The sequence below is a fragment of the Oncorhynchus keta genome, chromosome 19 (assembly GCF_023373465.1).
Source record: "Oncorhynchus keta strain PuntledgeMale-10-30-2019 chromosome 19, Oket_V2, whole genome shotgun sequence".
Taxonomy (NCBI): Eukaryota; Metazoa; Chordata; class Actinopteri; order Salmoniformes; family Salmonidae; genus Oncorhynchus; species Oncorhynchus keta.
The window spans coordinates 36,383,451-36,400,609 of NC_068439.1; the positions used below are offsets into that span (position 1 = coordinate 36,383,451).

At 41.9% G+C, this 17,159-nt stretch overlaps 1 protein-coding gene across 1 annotated transcript; it reads right to left on the reverse strand.

The window, feature by feature from the left end:
• Positions 1–9,606: 9,606 nt before the first annotated feature.
• LOC118398159 (zinc fingers and homeoboxes protein 1-like) lies at positions 9,607–16,906 on the reverse strand. Its single transcript, XM_035793225.2, has 3 exons — positions 16,537–16,906; positions 13,152–15,942; positions 9,607–12,911 (listed from the first exon to the last, which is right to left on the reverse strand). The coding sequence occupies exon 2, from the start codon at positions 15,809–15,811 to the stop codon at positions 13,166–13,168; it is 2,646 nt and encodes an 881-aa protein (XP_035649118.1). The 5' UTR covers positions 15,812–15,942; positions 16,537–16,906; the 3' UTR covers positions 9,607–12,911; positions 13,152–13,165.
• Between the last annotated feature and the right edge of the window lie 253 nt (positions 16,907–17,159).

The window sequence follows — 17,159 nt, forward strand, 5'->3', positions numbered from 1 at the left end:
TCATTATTTAAACTTGAACAAGCTCCACCTTGTAATGTTACCTAAACATAGTGTATGAATGAAGTAATTCCTGCATATTGGAAGTGTGCTCTCTCCTTTTGGATCGAACAAGCTTGTATGGGGTGTATCAATGAGGATTTGTTTTTAAGCCTTTACCTATAACACATTTTACCACTTCAGACAATATGGGACTTTACTGTTATTGCAGGAAACTTGTACTGTTTCAGTGCTAATGCGCTAATCTGCAGACTGTTTATTTGATTTCCAAAACACAGCTTCCTGCTCTAAATGAACCACTTTGCCAATCTCATGGCACGAGAGGGGACTATTTAGCCTGTACTCCACAATGATGATACATATAACTCTGCTCAGCTTTCAATCTTGTGCCACTATTGGACGGGAATATGATTTCTGGCATTTGCCATCTACTTCTGGGGGGATTTTTTTTTACATCCAATATATTAGTGGTTCACTTCCTGGAAATCTTCCACTTCCTGATGGCCAGGGCCATTTTTTAACAAAAATTATTTTGGGATGTCGGTATACCATCTACCAACCTAATTTTAAAGTATGTTAGAGGCTTAGAGAGGAGAGTAACAGCTGTAATGGGGCACAGAGTGCACTGGCCTGGCATACTCTCCTCTACTCTTGGCAGATTTAATGTGTCTCGGGAGGTTTAGCTGGAGATGTGAATGGTACAGTACAGAGCTAATCCCTCTCGGCTGACTGACCATGGCCCCACCAACAGAACCCAATACTCCAGTGTGATTCGTTTAGACAAACAGCAAGCCTCCTGTTTATAGTATTCTCATACGTGACAGCACAAGTTGTCCCAGTGAGTACACAAAGTTAGCAAAACTTTAGTTTTGAAGTGTGCTTTACTTGTTATTTTGCCACGATATCAAGAAGAAGAAAATGGAGCCTGCGAAACCATCTGTAATACCTACAGGCCTATGTTTTGGCTGGTCAAACACAGGAATAATGGGCCAGGTAAAACAGAAATCAGATACCCCTCCAGGCTGCTCACTGTTGGGCCTCCGAGCCAAGGTCGGCCAACACTGCGAAGTGCTTAACAGGAGGAAGTGATAATGAGCTCACAGGAACTTCGGTGTCAACAAAAAGGTGCTGCCGCCCATGTCTACTCAAACATTAGGAAGGTGAGCAGGTGGTCCCTCATCGGCTCCCCAAAAAAACTGAAAGAATTGATACTTAAACCCCTATCATAATGTTTTGGTCCAACATCTGAGAGTGAAAGATAATGAGAGAATGAATTTGTTGAGGATTAGAGTTAATAGACTAATAACCAAGTACATCTGTCATCAACACAGCTGAAGGATCCTACGAGTGGCACACATCTGGCTATGGAACAGATCTCTTGGTCCATTTTTCAGATGTCACAGACTAATTCGTGTGACTTGCTGAAAATATGAATCTAAATATTTGTATTGACCTGAGACACGAGGGACAAAGTATGCATGTATTTGTCGGGTCTCTATCCATGTTTATACCTGCTTCTAACATGCACCCTTTGTCATGATCTTGTCCTCATGTTGATTGTGCCTACATTTTTAGACCAGTGTAGACAGATGCATTGTGAACTTATTTTGATCAGATCTTGCAAGTGTAAACTGGCAAGATGAGGACACATGTAAGCTGCAGGTATAAACTGAAGTCAGGAAACAATCTACAATGTCAAAGAAAACCTCAGGGACTAGTGACTTTGATCAAAATGAGAGAAAAATATATATAGTTGACCATAAACAGATGCACCACAGGAGGAAACTGCACCAGAGAATGTCAAAGGCGCTTTGAGGACACTGCATTCTCTTTGAGGACCAAATGGCTGACTTTACTATCGGTGGCCGTGCAGGAAATGCATCTACATCGAAACTAAGAGGGGGGTACAACATTGTTCAAACGTCTGGGAACAGTTTATTAAAACTGCCATTGAAGGATTGGTTAGAGCGAGCGTGATTAAAATGTCTGTACATAAACCTGCACACTGGTTTGACTTGGTGCGATTGGCAAGGTACCTCGCTGACACAACTCAAACGTCAGGCAGACTAACGTGAACTGGTAACAATGCAAGGTGGACTACCGGAACCAGGAGGGTTAGGGTATGGCACTTCTCTAACCCCAAGAGGAACTTTGCTGTCAGCAGTGACTGCATTGAAAGAACACGTCAGACGCAACACAAACTATTCAGAACATACACTGCATGACCAAAAATATGTGGACACCTGCTCGTCAAACATCTCATTCCAAAATCATTGGCATTAATATGGAGTTGGTCCTCCCTTTGCTGCTATAACAGCCTCCGCTCTTCTGGGAAGGCTTTCCACTAGATGTTGGGACATTGCTGCAGGGACTTGCTTTCATTCAGCCACAAGAGCATTAGTGAGGTCAGACACTGATGTTGGCCAGGTGTTCCAATTCATCCCAAAGGTGTTTGATGTGGTTGAGGTCAGGACTCTGTGCAGGCCAATCAAGTTCCTCCACACCAATCTGAACAAACCATTTCTGTAGGACCTCACTTTGTGCATGGGGGCATTGTCATGTTGAAACGGGAAAGGGCCTTCCCCAAGCTCTTATCACAAAGTTGGAAATACAGAATGTCATTGTATGCTGTAGCATTAAGATTTCCCTTCACTAGAACTAAGGATCCATGAAAAACAGCCCCAGACCATTATTCCTCATCCACCAAACTTTACAGTTGGCACTATGCATTGGGGTGGGTAGCGTTCTCCTGGCCTCTGCCAAAGCCAGATTTGTCCGTCGGACTACCAGAAAGTGAAGCGCTATTCATCACTCCAGAGAACGTGTTTCCACTGCTCCAGAGTCCAGTGGTGGCAGACTTTACACCACACCAGCCAACGCTTGGCATTGCGCATAGTGAATTTAGGCTTAACAGCACTTACCGTTGACAGAGGCAGCTCTCGCAGGGCAGAAATTTGACGAACTGACTTGGCGTCCTATGGCGGTGCCACGCTGAGCTCTTCAGTATGGCCATTCTACTGGCAATGTTTGTCTATGGAGATTGCATGGCTGTGTGCTCGATTTTTTTTTTTTTGACCTACCTATCAGCAATGATGTTGCAGATATAACCGAATCCACTCATTTGAAGGGGTGTCCTCATACTTTTGTGTATAAATAGTGTATCATGACTTCAGCATATGAACATCAATATCATTGGATTGTATCACTGGGGCAATGAATGCATACATGTCAGTCAGTATATCGATGAATAATGGGATATGACGTTGTGAGCAGAGAGAAGACAAAGTTAAAGCTAGACATGAACTTGAAATTGGGTCACTACCCTGTTCAGGATTATTATTATTTTTGTCTATTTACTCTTCACATTGGTTTCAACATGAATATATGAGACTAGTGGAACCATAACAGAGACAATGTCCCAAACTATAAATGGTGAGATGAAAATACCTGCTTCCTGTGTCCAACTGTAAAGCTTGTGCAAGAGTCACAAAAACATTACATCATTACACAACAGTACAGTCATTACAGTAGCAACACATTTATTCGTTCAGACAAGTCATTTTCAAGACCGTTCCACTGCGATACATTGAAGGGGGGTCTCCTACCGATTTGAATGGGATCACCATGCAGCCTTATTCAGGTAAGAAACTGATGCAGCCGAGAACAATGTCCATCAGCCACCAGATGGCAAATGTGATTTTAAACAGAACATGCTGGCCAAAGAATAAAGCACTGCTTGAATACGTTCTTTGTAGCCTTCAGACTTCAATGCCCTCAATTGTGTAACAGCCCCCTTTTCAGACAGGGAGATCCATCTGTGGTGTCTTCAGCCCAGTTTTTTTAGGCTCAGCTCAGCAGTGCTGCGCAGTACATTGAGAACAGAACTCTGTTCAGCAGTGAACCCTTTACCCTGGATCATACCCCAGTTTCAAACTCAGAAGACAAAGGCAAATATGAGACGACAGACTGGATTCGGTCTGATGAGTGGCGTGCGTGGGCAGGACTGTTTGGGAGTCTAGAGATGGTGGCCTAATGGTATATCTGTCAACAGCTATACAGCATGAATTCCCTTTGCCTTGTGAACCAGGGTATTGTAAGGACAAGTGCAGGGGAGGGGCATCTCTGGACACTGCCATAGCTGTGTCACTCAAAGCAGTCGCTCTCGTGGTTTGATTCAGCCCAGTAAAGAACTGTGAAAGTAAGGAACTTGGTTGTTCGGCTCTGCATTAAACACCAAAATTGGTTAAAGATAATTGTGATAAATAAAAAAGTATACAAGTTTCATTTAAGGACCAAAAAATGTACAGATGTGCCATATAGATTGGAAAATAGTTGGGGAAGATATTTTGGATGTTCCAATTCCATGGCATATGATTTATGAACTGATACACAAAACAATGCCGGCTTCAAAACTTACAAGAGTTTTTCAATTTAAATGATTATACAAAATTCTTGCAACCAAGAGAATGTTCTATTTATGGGGAATACAACCATCCCAGATCTGCAGATTTAGCTGCGAAGAAACAGAATCATTAGATATTTTTTTTTGCTACTGTTCATATGTAGCTTGTTTTTGGTCGCAGGTTCAAGAATGGCTGAAGAATTGCAACATTTACCTGGAGCTAACTCTACAAATAGCACTGCTGGGTGATTTGAAATTTTTAATTTACAATCTGTATAAACTATGAGAATTGAAAGGTTCAGAACTTTTGTGAAACATCACAGCACAGTTGAATAATATATGGCAAATAGAAGTCAAAACTGGATGGTGTTCTGAGACAGATCGGTGTGTCATGTCCTGACCTTAGTTCCTTTTTTATGTCTCTATTTTAGTTTGGTCAGGGCGTGAGTTGGGGAGGGACTTCTATGTGTTGTTCTATGTTTTTGTATTTCTGTGTTTGACCTGGTATGGTTCCCAATCAGAGGCAGCTGTTTATCATTGTCTCTGATTGAGAACCATACTTAGGCAGCCTGTTTTCCCACTATGATTTGTGGGTAGTTGTTTTCTGTCTTAGTATTAGTTACCAGACGGAACTGTTTCGGTTGTTCTTTTTGTTTGCTTTGTATTGTAGTGTTCAGTTTAGTTTTAATAAAATGACGAACACTTACCACGCTGCATATTGGTCCGATCCTTCCTACCCCTCCTCAGAAGAGGAGGAAAACCATAACAAGATAACGAATGTAAAATATACAGAGTCCGTAAAATATATATAGTTTCAGAAGTTTTGTGAAACAGCACAGTTGAAAAATATATGACAAATAGAAATCAAAACGGTCTTCAAAGATAGAAGGGAGTGTTTGAGGGTAGCTGAAGGATGGGACTAAAAACAAACAAGAGATAACTATTGTAAAATATACTGTGTCCATAAAATGTATATAGTATGTATAAACTGGAAGTAGAAGCCTAAAGTGTTGTCCGTAAGTTTACTCTAATTAGGGGAGGGGTGGTAGGGTTAGGAGAAAATAAGAAAGGAAAATATCTAAAAACATATGTACAGTACCAGTCAAAAGTTTGGACACACCTACTCATTCAATGTTTTTTCTTTAATTTGACTATTTTCTACATTGTAGAATAATAGTGAATACATCAAAACTATGAAATAACACACACGTAATCATGTAGTAACCAAAAAAGTGTTAACTAATCAAAATATATTTTAGATTTTATATTCTTCAATGTAGCCACCCTTTGCCTTGATGACAGCTTTGCACACTCTTGGCATTCTCTCAACCATCTTCATGAGGAATGCTTTTCCAATAGTCAGGAGGAGTTCCCACATATGCCGAGCACTTGTTGGCTGCTTTTCCTACACTCTGCGGTCCGACTCATCCCAAACCATCTCAATTGGGTTGAGGTCGGGTGATTATGGAGGCCAGGTCATCTGATGCAGCACTCCATTACTCTCCTTCTTCGTCAAATAGTGCTTACACAGCCTGGAGGTGTGTTGGGTCATTGCCCTGTTGAAAAACAAATTATAGTCCCACTAAGCGAAACCAGAAGGGATGGTGTATCGATGCAGAATGCTGTGGTAGCCATACTGGTTAAGTGTGCCTTGAATTCTAAATATATCACTGACAGTGTCACCAGTAAAGCGCCATCACCCCTCCTCCTCTGTGCTTCACGGTTGGAACCACACATGCAGCGATCATTCCTTCACCTACTCTGTGTTTCACATAGACACCGAGGTTGGAACCAAATGTCTGAAATTTGGACTCATCAGATCAAAGGACAGATTTCCACCGGTCTAATGTCCATTGCTTGTGTTTCTTGGCCCAAGCAAGTCTCTTCTTATAATTGGTGTTTTTTTTGCAGCAATTTGACCATGAAGGCCTGATTGATGCAGTCTCCTCTGAACAGTTGATGTTGAGATGTGTCTGTTACTTGAACTCTGTGAAGCATTTATTGAGTCTGGTAACACTAATGAACTTATTCTCTGCAGCAGAGGTAACTCTGGTTCTTCCTTTCCTGTGGCGGTCCTCATGAGAGCCAGTTTCATCATAGCGCTTGATGGTTTTTGCGGCTGCACTTGAAGAAACTTTCAAAGTTCTTGAAGTGTTCCAGAGTGACTGACCATCATGTCTTAAAGTAATGATGGACTGTCGTTTCTCTTTGCTTATTTTAGCTGTTCTTGCCATATTATGGACTTGGTCTTTTACTAAATAGAGCTATCTTCTGTATACTACCCCTACCTTGTCACAGCAAAACTGATTGGCTCAAACGTATTAAGAAGGAAATAAATTCCACTTAACTTTTAACAAGATACACCTGTTAATTTAAATGCATTCCAGGTGATTACTTCATGAAGGTGGTTGACAGAATGCCAAGCGTGTGCAAAGCAAAGGGTGGCTACTTTGAAGGATCTCAAATATAAAGTATATTTTGATTCGTTTAACATTTTTTTGGTTTCTACATGTGTTATTTCATAGTTTTGATGTCTACGCTATTATTCTGCAATGTAGAAAATAGTTGTAAAAAATAAAAACCCTGTAATCAGTCGGTGTGTTTAAACTATTGACCCAAAAATATATATGTGGGATTAGAAATGATGTAGACAATTACATTGATAGAAGCCACAATCTATTTGCAATATTTAAGCTGATCTACCCCCTGAATTTTTTAAAAGAACTCTGTGTTCTGTATTCGTAACATATAGGCTACATCCCAGGTGGGGGCGATAGGGGATTAACTGGATTTTAAAAACTGTGTACACTGCAGACCGCTGTGCGACAGACATTGGGAATGCTTTATTTGCAGCGTGCCGCATCATGGGAGCAGGCAGCCAGGCGTTTTGATATGTAGGCGGACGCAGTGAGCAGGGACCTCGGGCTGCAGCAGCAGACGCGTGGGGTAGGGAGGGGAGACCGGGGGAGAGTCGTCCTTAGCATGACCCAGTGAGCACCAGAGACTGGTTTGCGCTCTCCTCGCACACCCTCTGCTACGTAATCGCTGGGAAATAAGCAGGGCTGCGGCTGACGCAGATGCCGCTGCTGCCATACGTATTTACGTAGCACTGCCTGGGTATGTATATTTGGGTCAGTAGAGAAAGGCTATTGTATTCTTGTCTATCTCATTGCTGGTCGTTGACACCCTTTAAAAAAAACTTGTGTCTATCTCATTGCTGGTCGTTGACACCCTTTAAAAAAAACTTGCATATCTACTTTTCTTTTCCCTCTCTCTTCCCCTCTCTCTGATTAGGATGGAAGCCCACAGCTGGTCACACCCTTGATTTGGATAGTTCTCTTTAACATTAACTCTTCGATGGCCAAATATCAAGCAGGCTCCCAATGAGCAAGGCAATACATATTAGTGGGGATTTTCAGCCTGCCAACAAAATTTTTGTAGTGAGTTTCAGCACTGCGGGACATTTCTCTTTGGGTAAATGTATCTCCAGTGAGGCCCAATACCACACTTAGAGTACTGTACTACATGAAAATGTAGCTGTTCCAATTCACAGTTTTCAGTTTTCAGTTATGCCTGCTTAATCTAATTTACCAACTGTGCAGTTGGTAAATTAGCCCCCCCCCAGAATTACACTGGACATAATATAATGAATTATATGAATAGAATATAGGTTGACCGCAAAATGTACTTTAGTTTTACCAATCCAGTCCCCTACACCAGGGTCTGTCCGGGGCCTCCTCTGGGTGCACATTTTGGTTTTTGCCCTAACACTACACAGCTGATTCAAAGAGCCAAAGTTTGATGAAACAGCTGTGTAGGGCGAGGCAAAAAAAACTAAACGTGCACCCAGGGGGGCCCCAGGACTGACTGGGAAACCCTGCCCTACCCCATCTCCATCATTTTAACACTGATAGGACGGAGGATAACAATTGAAATTATAGTCAAAGCTACTTCAAATTTTATACCATCCCATTCTGGCTTACCTTATTCAATGTTGGCTTAGAAAAACAATAACATTGCAAATAGCTCCACCTCCTGGAATAAAAAGACATCCATACCGGAAGAAAGGAACCATACAGTATACCTCAGCATGGCGTATTCTTAATAAACCTACCTCAGCATGTCGTATTCTTAATAAACCTACCTCAGCATGTCGTATTCTTAATAAACCTACCTCAGCATGGCGTATTCTTAATAAACCTACCTCAGCATGGCGTATTCTTAATAAACCTACCTCAGCATGGCGTATTCTTAATAAACCTACCTCAGCATGGCGTATTCTTAATAAACCTACCTCAGCATGTCGTATTCTTAATAAACCTACCTCAGCATGTCATATTCTTAATAAACCTACCTCAGCATGGCTTATTCTTAATAAACCTACCTCAGCATGTCGTATTCTTAATAAACCTACCTCAGCATGTCGTATTCTTAATAAACCTACCTCAGCATGGCATATTCTTAATAAACCTACCTCAGCATGGCTTATTCTTAATAAACCTACCTCAGCATGTCGTATTCTTAATAAACCTACCTTAGCATGGAGTATTCTTAATAAACCTACCTCAGCATGGCGTATTCTTAATAAACCTACCTCAGCATGGCTTATTCTTAATAAACCTACCTCAGAATGTCGTATTCTTAATAAACCTACCTCAGCATGTCGTATTCTTAATAAACCTACCTCAGCATGGCGTATTCTTAATAAACCTACCTCAGCATGGCCTATTCTTAATAAACTTACATCAGCATGGCTTATTCTTAATAAACCTACCTCAGCATGGCTTATTCTTAATAAACCTACCTCAGCATGGCTTATTCTTAATAAACCTACCTCAGCATGGCTTATTCTTAATAAACCTACCTCAGCATGGCTTATTCTTAATAAACCTACCTCAGCATGGCTTATTCTTAATAAACCTACCTCAGCATGTCGTATTCTTAATAAACCTACCTCAGCATGGCGTATTCTTAATAAACCTTCCTCAGCATGGCCTATTCTTAATAAACTTACCTCAGCATGGCTTATTCTTAATAAACCTACCTCAGCATGGCTTATTCTTAATAAACCTACCTCAGCATGGCTTATTCTTAATAAACTTACCTCAGCATGGCTTATTCTTAATAAACCTACCTCAGCATGGCTTATTCTTAATAAACCTACCTCAGCACGGCTTATTCTTAATAAACTTATCAGGTGGTATAAATACAACTGGTTTGACAAATATTGCCATTTAATGATGTAAGGTTAAAATAATGACATTCAATCATATTAAATCATATTTCCCTCAGACAAGTATTTTTTTGCTGCGTAATGTCTATTAAAAGACTTCTGAAATGGCATGTCAGTTATGATACAATGTTGAACACAAATGCATCATGACTCAAGTTGAGTTTGTAGAAGATAGAACAACAATTGCACAGAAGTCAAAAATCAGGTGGCAGTGTTCTGCATTGGCAATGGATTTCCACACTTCTAATAACAAGCATTTCACAAACAAATGTATTGTCCAACTGTAAAATGTGGTAAATTTAGTATTGTGGTTGATTTCAATGGCTAACAGAGTTAGTTGCACTTTTCCTATGGCTTGACAATGACTACTGAAAATCTGTTTCTTACCTGCAAAAGCACTGGTCTGAAACTAAATACATTTTCTTGGCAAAGTATTCACGAAAGTAAGATATAATAAATAAATAAACTAATAATACTAATAAACTAATCATTATATTACCGCAATTAAGGATGCCAACAGGCTTATACCATATTGCAGAATTCATAAGGGTCCTTGTCATTACTGAAAACATAGAGAAGCAAAACAATAATTTATAATTCACCATCTCCTCATTGACTGTTCTTTGATGTATAGTTGTATAGTTGCATATAAAAACCTGTACATCCAGATTTGAGTATAGACCTACAAGATAAGAGGAAGATAAGCAGAGGAAGAAAAGTTAAAAGGTTGACTAAAGTCAAATTGGCTCTCGTTAAAAGAGGAACCATACCAAGTGTTTGTGGTATCTTCACCCTATATCGTTGTCATTGTACACCTGAAAGATTTTAACCCGTATTTTTTTTTTAAGTACAACTATGCATTGAAAGTTACTTACTTTAGAAAAAACTGCCATCTCAAGCAAACTGTGAATGAACCTGTGTATTTTTAAAACCCATTTAAATTGAACAAAGTCACTGTCTTCCACTCATAGCTTAAAAGACTGAGGTAATGTTTACTAAATCCTGAATGACAGCACACATGCCTTTTTCATTTGGAAAACCAACATACAAAGAAACCCACCCCAAAAAACTGAGCAGAATATTAACCTGGATTACTCCATATTTTGTCATTTAAGACCAACAAATTATTTGAACACATATAAAAACAGTTTTGTAGAACCACTGATTCCATTTAAAACATAATCCAAAAACAGATGGCACTGATTTAAGTCATATTCACAAAACTGTGAGATTAAAAAAAAAAAAAAAAAACATTTTGTCAGTACATCAAAGAAAAAACATTTTGAAATTCCCTTCAACCTGGACACAATTTCACGATTTAAAAACATTATTACGATTTTAAAAGTTATTACATAACCTACAAGAAAAAAATGAGGATTTACCAAATCGAAATGTCTTGGATTTAGTTAAGATAGCAAGGTACAATATTACTGAAATATCCCAGAAAAACCAAATAGTATTTTCAATTAAGGTCATGTATGATATATATGAGTTACAGTACATTTAAGGAAATCAGTCAATTGAAATAAATTCATTAGGTCCAAATCTATGGATTTCACATGACTGGGCAGCCATGGGTAGGCCTGGGAGGGCATAGGCCCAGCCAGTGGGGAGCCAAGCCCACCCACTGGGGAGCCAGGCCCAGCCAATCAGAAGTACTTTTCCCCACAAGGGAAAAGGGTTTTATTACAGACAGAAATACTGCTCAGTTTCCATCAACTGTCTGGGTGGCTGGTCTCAGACGATCGTGCAGGTGAAGAAGCCAGATGTGGAGGTGCTGGGCTGGCGTGGTTACACGCGGTCTGTGGTTGTGAGGCCGGTTGAACGTACTGCCAAATTCTCTAAAACGAGGTGGCTTATGGTCGAGAAATGAACATTCAATTATCAGCCAACAGCTCTGGTGGACATTCTTGCAATCAGCATGTCAATTGCATGCTCCCTCAAAATTTGAGACATCTGTGGCATTGTGTTGTGTGACAAAACTGCACATTTTAGTGCCCTTGTATTTTCCCCCAGCACAAGGTGCACCTCTGTAATGACCATGCTGTTTAATCAGCTTCTTGATATGCCACACCTATCGGATGATGGATAATCTTGGCAAAGGAGAAATGGTCACTAACAGGGATGTCAATAAATTTGCACAAAATTTGAGAGAAGTAAGCCAGTTTTGCACCCTCTCGGGCTTGTGCGGTGAAAGAGATCTTTGTGCACTATACTCCGAAATGTCTCAGGGCAGTAAGTTGGTTGTCTGTTTAACTCTCTATTGTTGTGGGGCTGTGCTTTGGCAAAGTGGGTGGAGTTATATCCTGGCTGGTTGGCCCTGCCCGGGGTTATCATCGGACAGGCCCAGTGTCCCCCGACCCCCTGGTCTCAACCTCCAGTATCTATGCTGCAATAGTTTGTGCCAGGGGGGGGGGGTCACTATTTCGTATCTGGTAAAATTCCCATCTTATCTGGTGTCCTGTGTGAACTTAAGTATGCTCCCATCTCTCTCTCTCTCTGAGGACCTGAGCCCTAGGACCATGCCTCAGGACTACCTGGCCTGATGACTCCTGGCTATCCACAGTCCACTACCTGGCCGTGTTGCTGATCCAGTTTCAACCCTGGTTATGGAACTCTGACCTGTTCACCAGACATGCTACCTTGTCCCGGACCTGCTGTTTCGATCCTCTCCCTCACCTGCTGTCGCGACCTCTGAACAAGCCATGAAAAGCCAACTGACATTTAATCCTGAGGTGCAGACTTGTTGCACCCTCTACAACCACTGTGATTATTATTTGACCCTGCTGGTCATCTATGAACATTTGAACATATTTTTGAACGATCTGGCCTTAATGGCCATGTGCTCTTATAATCTCCACTGGGCACAGCCAGAAGAGGACTGGCCACCCCTCAGAGCCTGGTTCCTCTCTAGGTTTCTTCCTAGCCACCATGCTTCTACATCTGCATTGCTTACTGTTTGGCGTTTTAGGCTGGGTTTCTGTATAAGCACTTTGTAACATGATTTAAAAAGGGCTTTATAAACATTTGATTTGATGATTTGTGCATATGGAAAATTTCAGGGATATTTTATTTCCGCTCATGAAACATGGGACCAACACTTTACATGTTGCGTTTATATTTTTGTTCAGTATATAATCCCTTGCTAAAATTATTTGGCATCATACATCTTCTCGCTTCTTTGTGCCTGGTTGGTCCACGCAGTTTAACACCAAAACACTTGGTACATTTCACCTGTGTTTTCCATCTCTTCTCTTCCGTAGGCAACCAATGAGAATTCTGTGGGAGCAAAAACATCATAATTAAGAAAACATGAGATTAGTGTGCACATTTCCTCACTGACTGTATAAAAGAGGAAATATCAAGGTCAAAAGTAATTCAATTTGTATTAGGCTAAATTCAGAGGAAAGATCTTGACATGTTAAAAACATTTAATAATAATAATTCAGGACACTCAAGTAACAAATGCCTTTACAATTAGAAAATGTACTCATTCTACACATCCTTGTCATCACTCACCTGGACCTTTTAAATCACTGATCTTCTGGTTCTGACTGTGATTGCTTGAAACATAGAGGCTCTTCCGTGGTTTCATTGTCATTCGTTTCATCTTCATCATTGTTATTTTCATCATCTTTGTTGTCAATGTCGTTTTCTTCATCATCCCCTTTCTCTTTCACTTCCATCTCTCCCTCACTGTCACCGTGTGTCTCCTCTTTACCCTCACTGAAAGGGTCAAGGCCCTTCTCTTCCCTCCTGCTGATCTCCGCAAACCAGTCCCGCACCTGCTCATAGCTCATACTGGACTTGGCCACCAGTTCATCCAAATCTTTCTCATTTAAGACCTTATGCTTGAGGTAGTGCTCCTTTAAAATATCTTTACCCGTCTTGACTTTGATGGTAGGGGGTGTTTGTTTGCAGGGGTATGGCCGCCTCGTTCTCCTGGACCAACCACGAAAGCGTTTCCGTGGTTTCTTCTTAAGTTCACCTCCGTTCATTGCCTCGTTAACCTTTCCACTCTGATACAAGTAGTACCACTTCAGGTTACTGTTCTTGCAGGCATAACGGGTGTCTCCAAACCAGTTGACAATGTAGGTTCTGGGTAACCCGCTCTCCTTGGCCATCTTGTCGTACTCTTCAGCAGAGGGCCACTGGGTACGAACAAAGGCGCTTTTCAGGACGTGGAGCTGCTCTGGGGTTTTCTTCATTATCTTTCGGCCGCTGGATGGCGTCCAAGCTTCTTGCCCAGAGGAAGGCACTTTGACCATTTCACTCTCTAGCTCCTCTGTGCCATCAGAGTCCAGTGGCATTTTTCTCCTCTCAGAGAACCATGCGTCCACCTCTCGCCTGGTCAGTTTAGTCTCCATCCTCAACCTACTTAGCTCCTCATCGCCTGGCGTGTCAGACTTCTGGTAGCTGGCCTCCAAAAGCAGAAGCTGCTCCGGAGTCTTTTCCTTGAACTTCTGAGGTGTGAAGTCAGGAAAGGCGTGGCGGAACTTGATTCGTGGATCATAGATGGGCCCTTGGGTTGTGAGAGAGGATTCACTGGCTTCGTCGCTGGAGTCGATCACAATGGCTGTGCTGCTGCTGGCGTCGTTACTGTTGGTGTTGACTGAAATGTCATTTAAGGCAACGCCTTGGTGGTCCTTTGAGTTGCGTTGGTTGTAACGTGTGTCACTGAACCACTTCTTTATTGCTCTTTTGGTGAGGTTAGTGACCTTCATCAGCTGAGAGATCTCTGCCTCAGTGGCAAACTGTCTCCTTAGGTAACTGGCCTTCAGCTCTGCTAGCTGCTCCTTGGATTTTTTGGGTCGCGCTCCCAGGGAATCGGTACTGAGTGGAGAAGCGGTCTCAGAGGTGGAGGGTTCTGGCACCTTACTGACACTGGTTCTGGGGTTGGGGACCCCAGCAACAGCTAACGTGATGGGTGAGGCCACAGGGACAGCGTTGCCACCCCCTACCTGAGTCAAAACCATCCCTGGTTGCCCTACAATCTGACAAGTCTGAAAGATTGACTGCAGGCCATTGGCTGCCGTAGCAAAATTGGCTGGGATGACAGTGATGGTCTGTGACACCGCCTGCACTGAGCCATTGAACTTCTTCCTCCTGGCCTCCTCCACCTCCTCTGGGGTCCAGCTCACACCGTGCTTCAGCCGCTGGGCAGAGAACCACACCTTTATCTGCTCCTCTGTGAACTTGGTTTGTACTGCTAGACCCATGATCTCTGACACAGATGGGTAAGGGAACCTATTATAGGCACTGACCAGAAGGACATTATTGTCCATGGCCCCATTGTATGTGGGGATACTACTGACCGGGATGAGGAGCTGGGTCTGGGAGGTCTGCTGATTCTGCAAGGCAGACAGAACTTGAGCCAATGTCCCTGGAGGGATCATTGTGGTGGAGTTGGTGGTCTTTATTTGGAGCACATTTGGGCTGTTGACCATTATGCTTTGCTGAATAGGTTGAATGGTCAGAGGGGTTGACACAGCCACTACAGTGGGGGTGACAGGAGGTGGGGGCACCTCCTCTCTCTCTTCTTCCCCATCACTCTCCACTTTAATGACACTGTTATCTGCCATTTTGTGTGACCCTGTAAACTTCTTGGCCTCAGCCCTACTCTTGAGCTTCATGATTGGTGTCTTGCTTAGGGCAATACCCTTACAGGATGTGCCCTCATCCTCCTCAACAAAACTGCCATCAAAGGTCAAGTCATTGACTCTCTGCTCAAAGATGGTTTGATTGTTGCTCTTCACCATGGTCCTGGTGAAATTGTCTTCTCCAGGATGGTGGCGTGCATTATGCTCCAACAATGCATCATACCTCTTGGTGTGAAAGTCACACTCAACACACACATAAGATGAGTTTAGAACTATATTTGGGTGCTCAGTGTCCACATGCAAGGTAAACATATTGAGCTGTGATGTCTGAAAGCTGCAGTACTTGCACTCATAACCTCCTTCTGCTGTACTCGAGTCCATAGTTTTAATGAAGTGGTCCATGGCCTGTGTGTCTTCCTCACTCGGGTTGCTTTCAGTTGAGTTTTCCACAGGACAGTTAGCTGCCCCCTCGTCAGTCTGTTCATCTCCCTCTGTAACGACCTCCATGTCAGGGTCTGAATCCACCATTTCAACGGGGGGGAACATGCAAGGCGTTGTTGATTTTCTTCTGCTCGCCATTGTGTCTTATCTGTGCTTGTGTTGAATATATAAATATATATATATTTTTTTTTTAAATCAAAATTTTAGTTCAGCCCTTGTCGATCCATGCAGGTTACTTCAGGAGTTCAAAGTTGACTTAGCCTTAAATCCTGCAAGAGATAGATCCATATTATATGCACATAATTGAGAGAAAAATTCAAGGTCTAAACATATCTACTAGAATATTTAAGAGGGGGGCCTCTACTGCAGTGTCCTTTAACATATTGTTGTAGGTGTGGTGGGACATGTATAGAAATTTTAATTTCACTAATACATTTGCAAGTCGCTACATTGTTTCCACTGCCAATACTAAAAACTCTCACAATTGAAGTCTTCAAATAGCGCAAGCGCTCCACAGAAACACCATTAATAAGTGGCTGTTTATATGCATTCTGGCCCAAAGCAAAATGATTTGAGAAAACTGCAGGACAATACATTTTATTCCTAAACCGATGTAGTATTACTAATGCTTCTGTATCGTATCATTAGTCTGCTAACTACCAGTTTGTTAACCAACTTGTCAGTCAGTCACACTGCAAATAATATTCATCTGTCACTTGTGCCGGTCACGAGTGTACGTATTTTTCTGTTTTGGGGGGGATGGGAGTATTTAGCAAAAAGTGGGAAATGATAGTCAAATCTTATTCATTTTAACTATTACGTGTGTAAAACTACCTTCACGTGGTGTTCATTTTATTACCTACCCGTGTAGAGAACTGTCGCTTACAAGCATCTTGCAACAACCAGTTAGCTTCCAATCTGACTGCTGATGCGCCGTCTTCCGCCTTTGCCGTCGTTCCCTCCCCAACAAATGCACTGTCGACTCCGGCAGTGGCCCACAGGAGCAACGAGTCCATCTGTTGTTATCATAGACGCAGAGCAGAATAGTGAATGCGCCGAGATTCGGTTGGTTTTTCACTCCCTTTCCCTTTGCCTACAAAACATCACCTTGTTTGGTTTGTTCATGCATTTAAACCAGCCTAGATGTAGACACCCACGGCTCATCGAATTTAACGATAATCATTTTTTTATTTCCTTCTTCCTCTTCCTCGGTGGGGTTTATCGGCGGTTGGTATTCAACGTTATGGTGCATTAACGCCACCTACTGTACTGGAGTGTGGGCCAGCCCTGTTGCTTTTAAATAAGATAAAATATTTGATATTATATCTAATGACGTTCTACTCAATATACTCTTTAAATTAATGTCCGGTATCTAATTCTCCCTCTGATACTGCCCACAATGTACCAATACATGTTCCACGGTCTCTGTTTCCTGGCAGTAATCACACATTCCTGTTGAATGCTTTCCTATCACATTTAAAGTCTT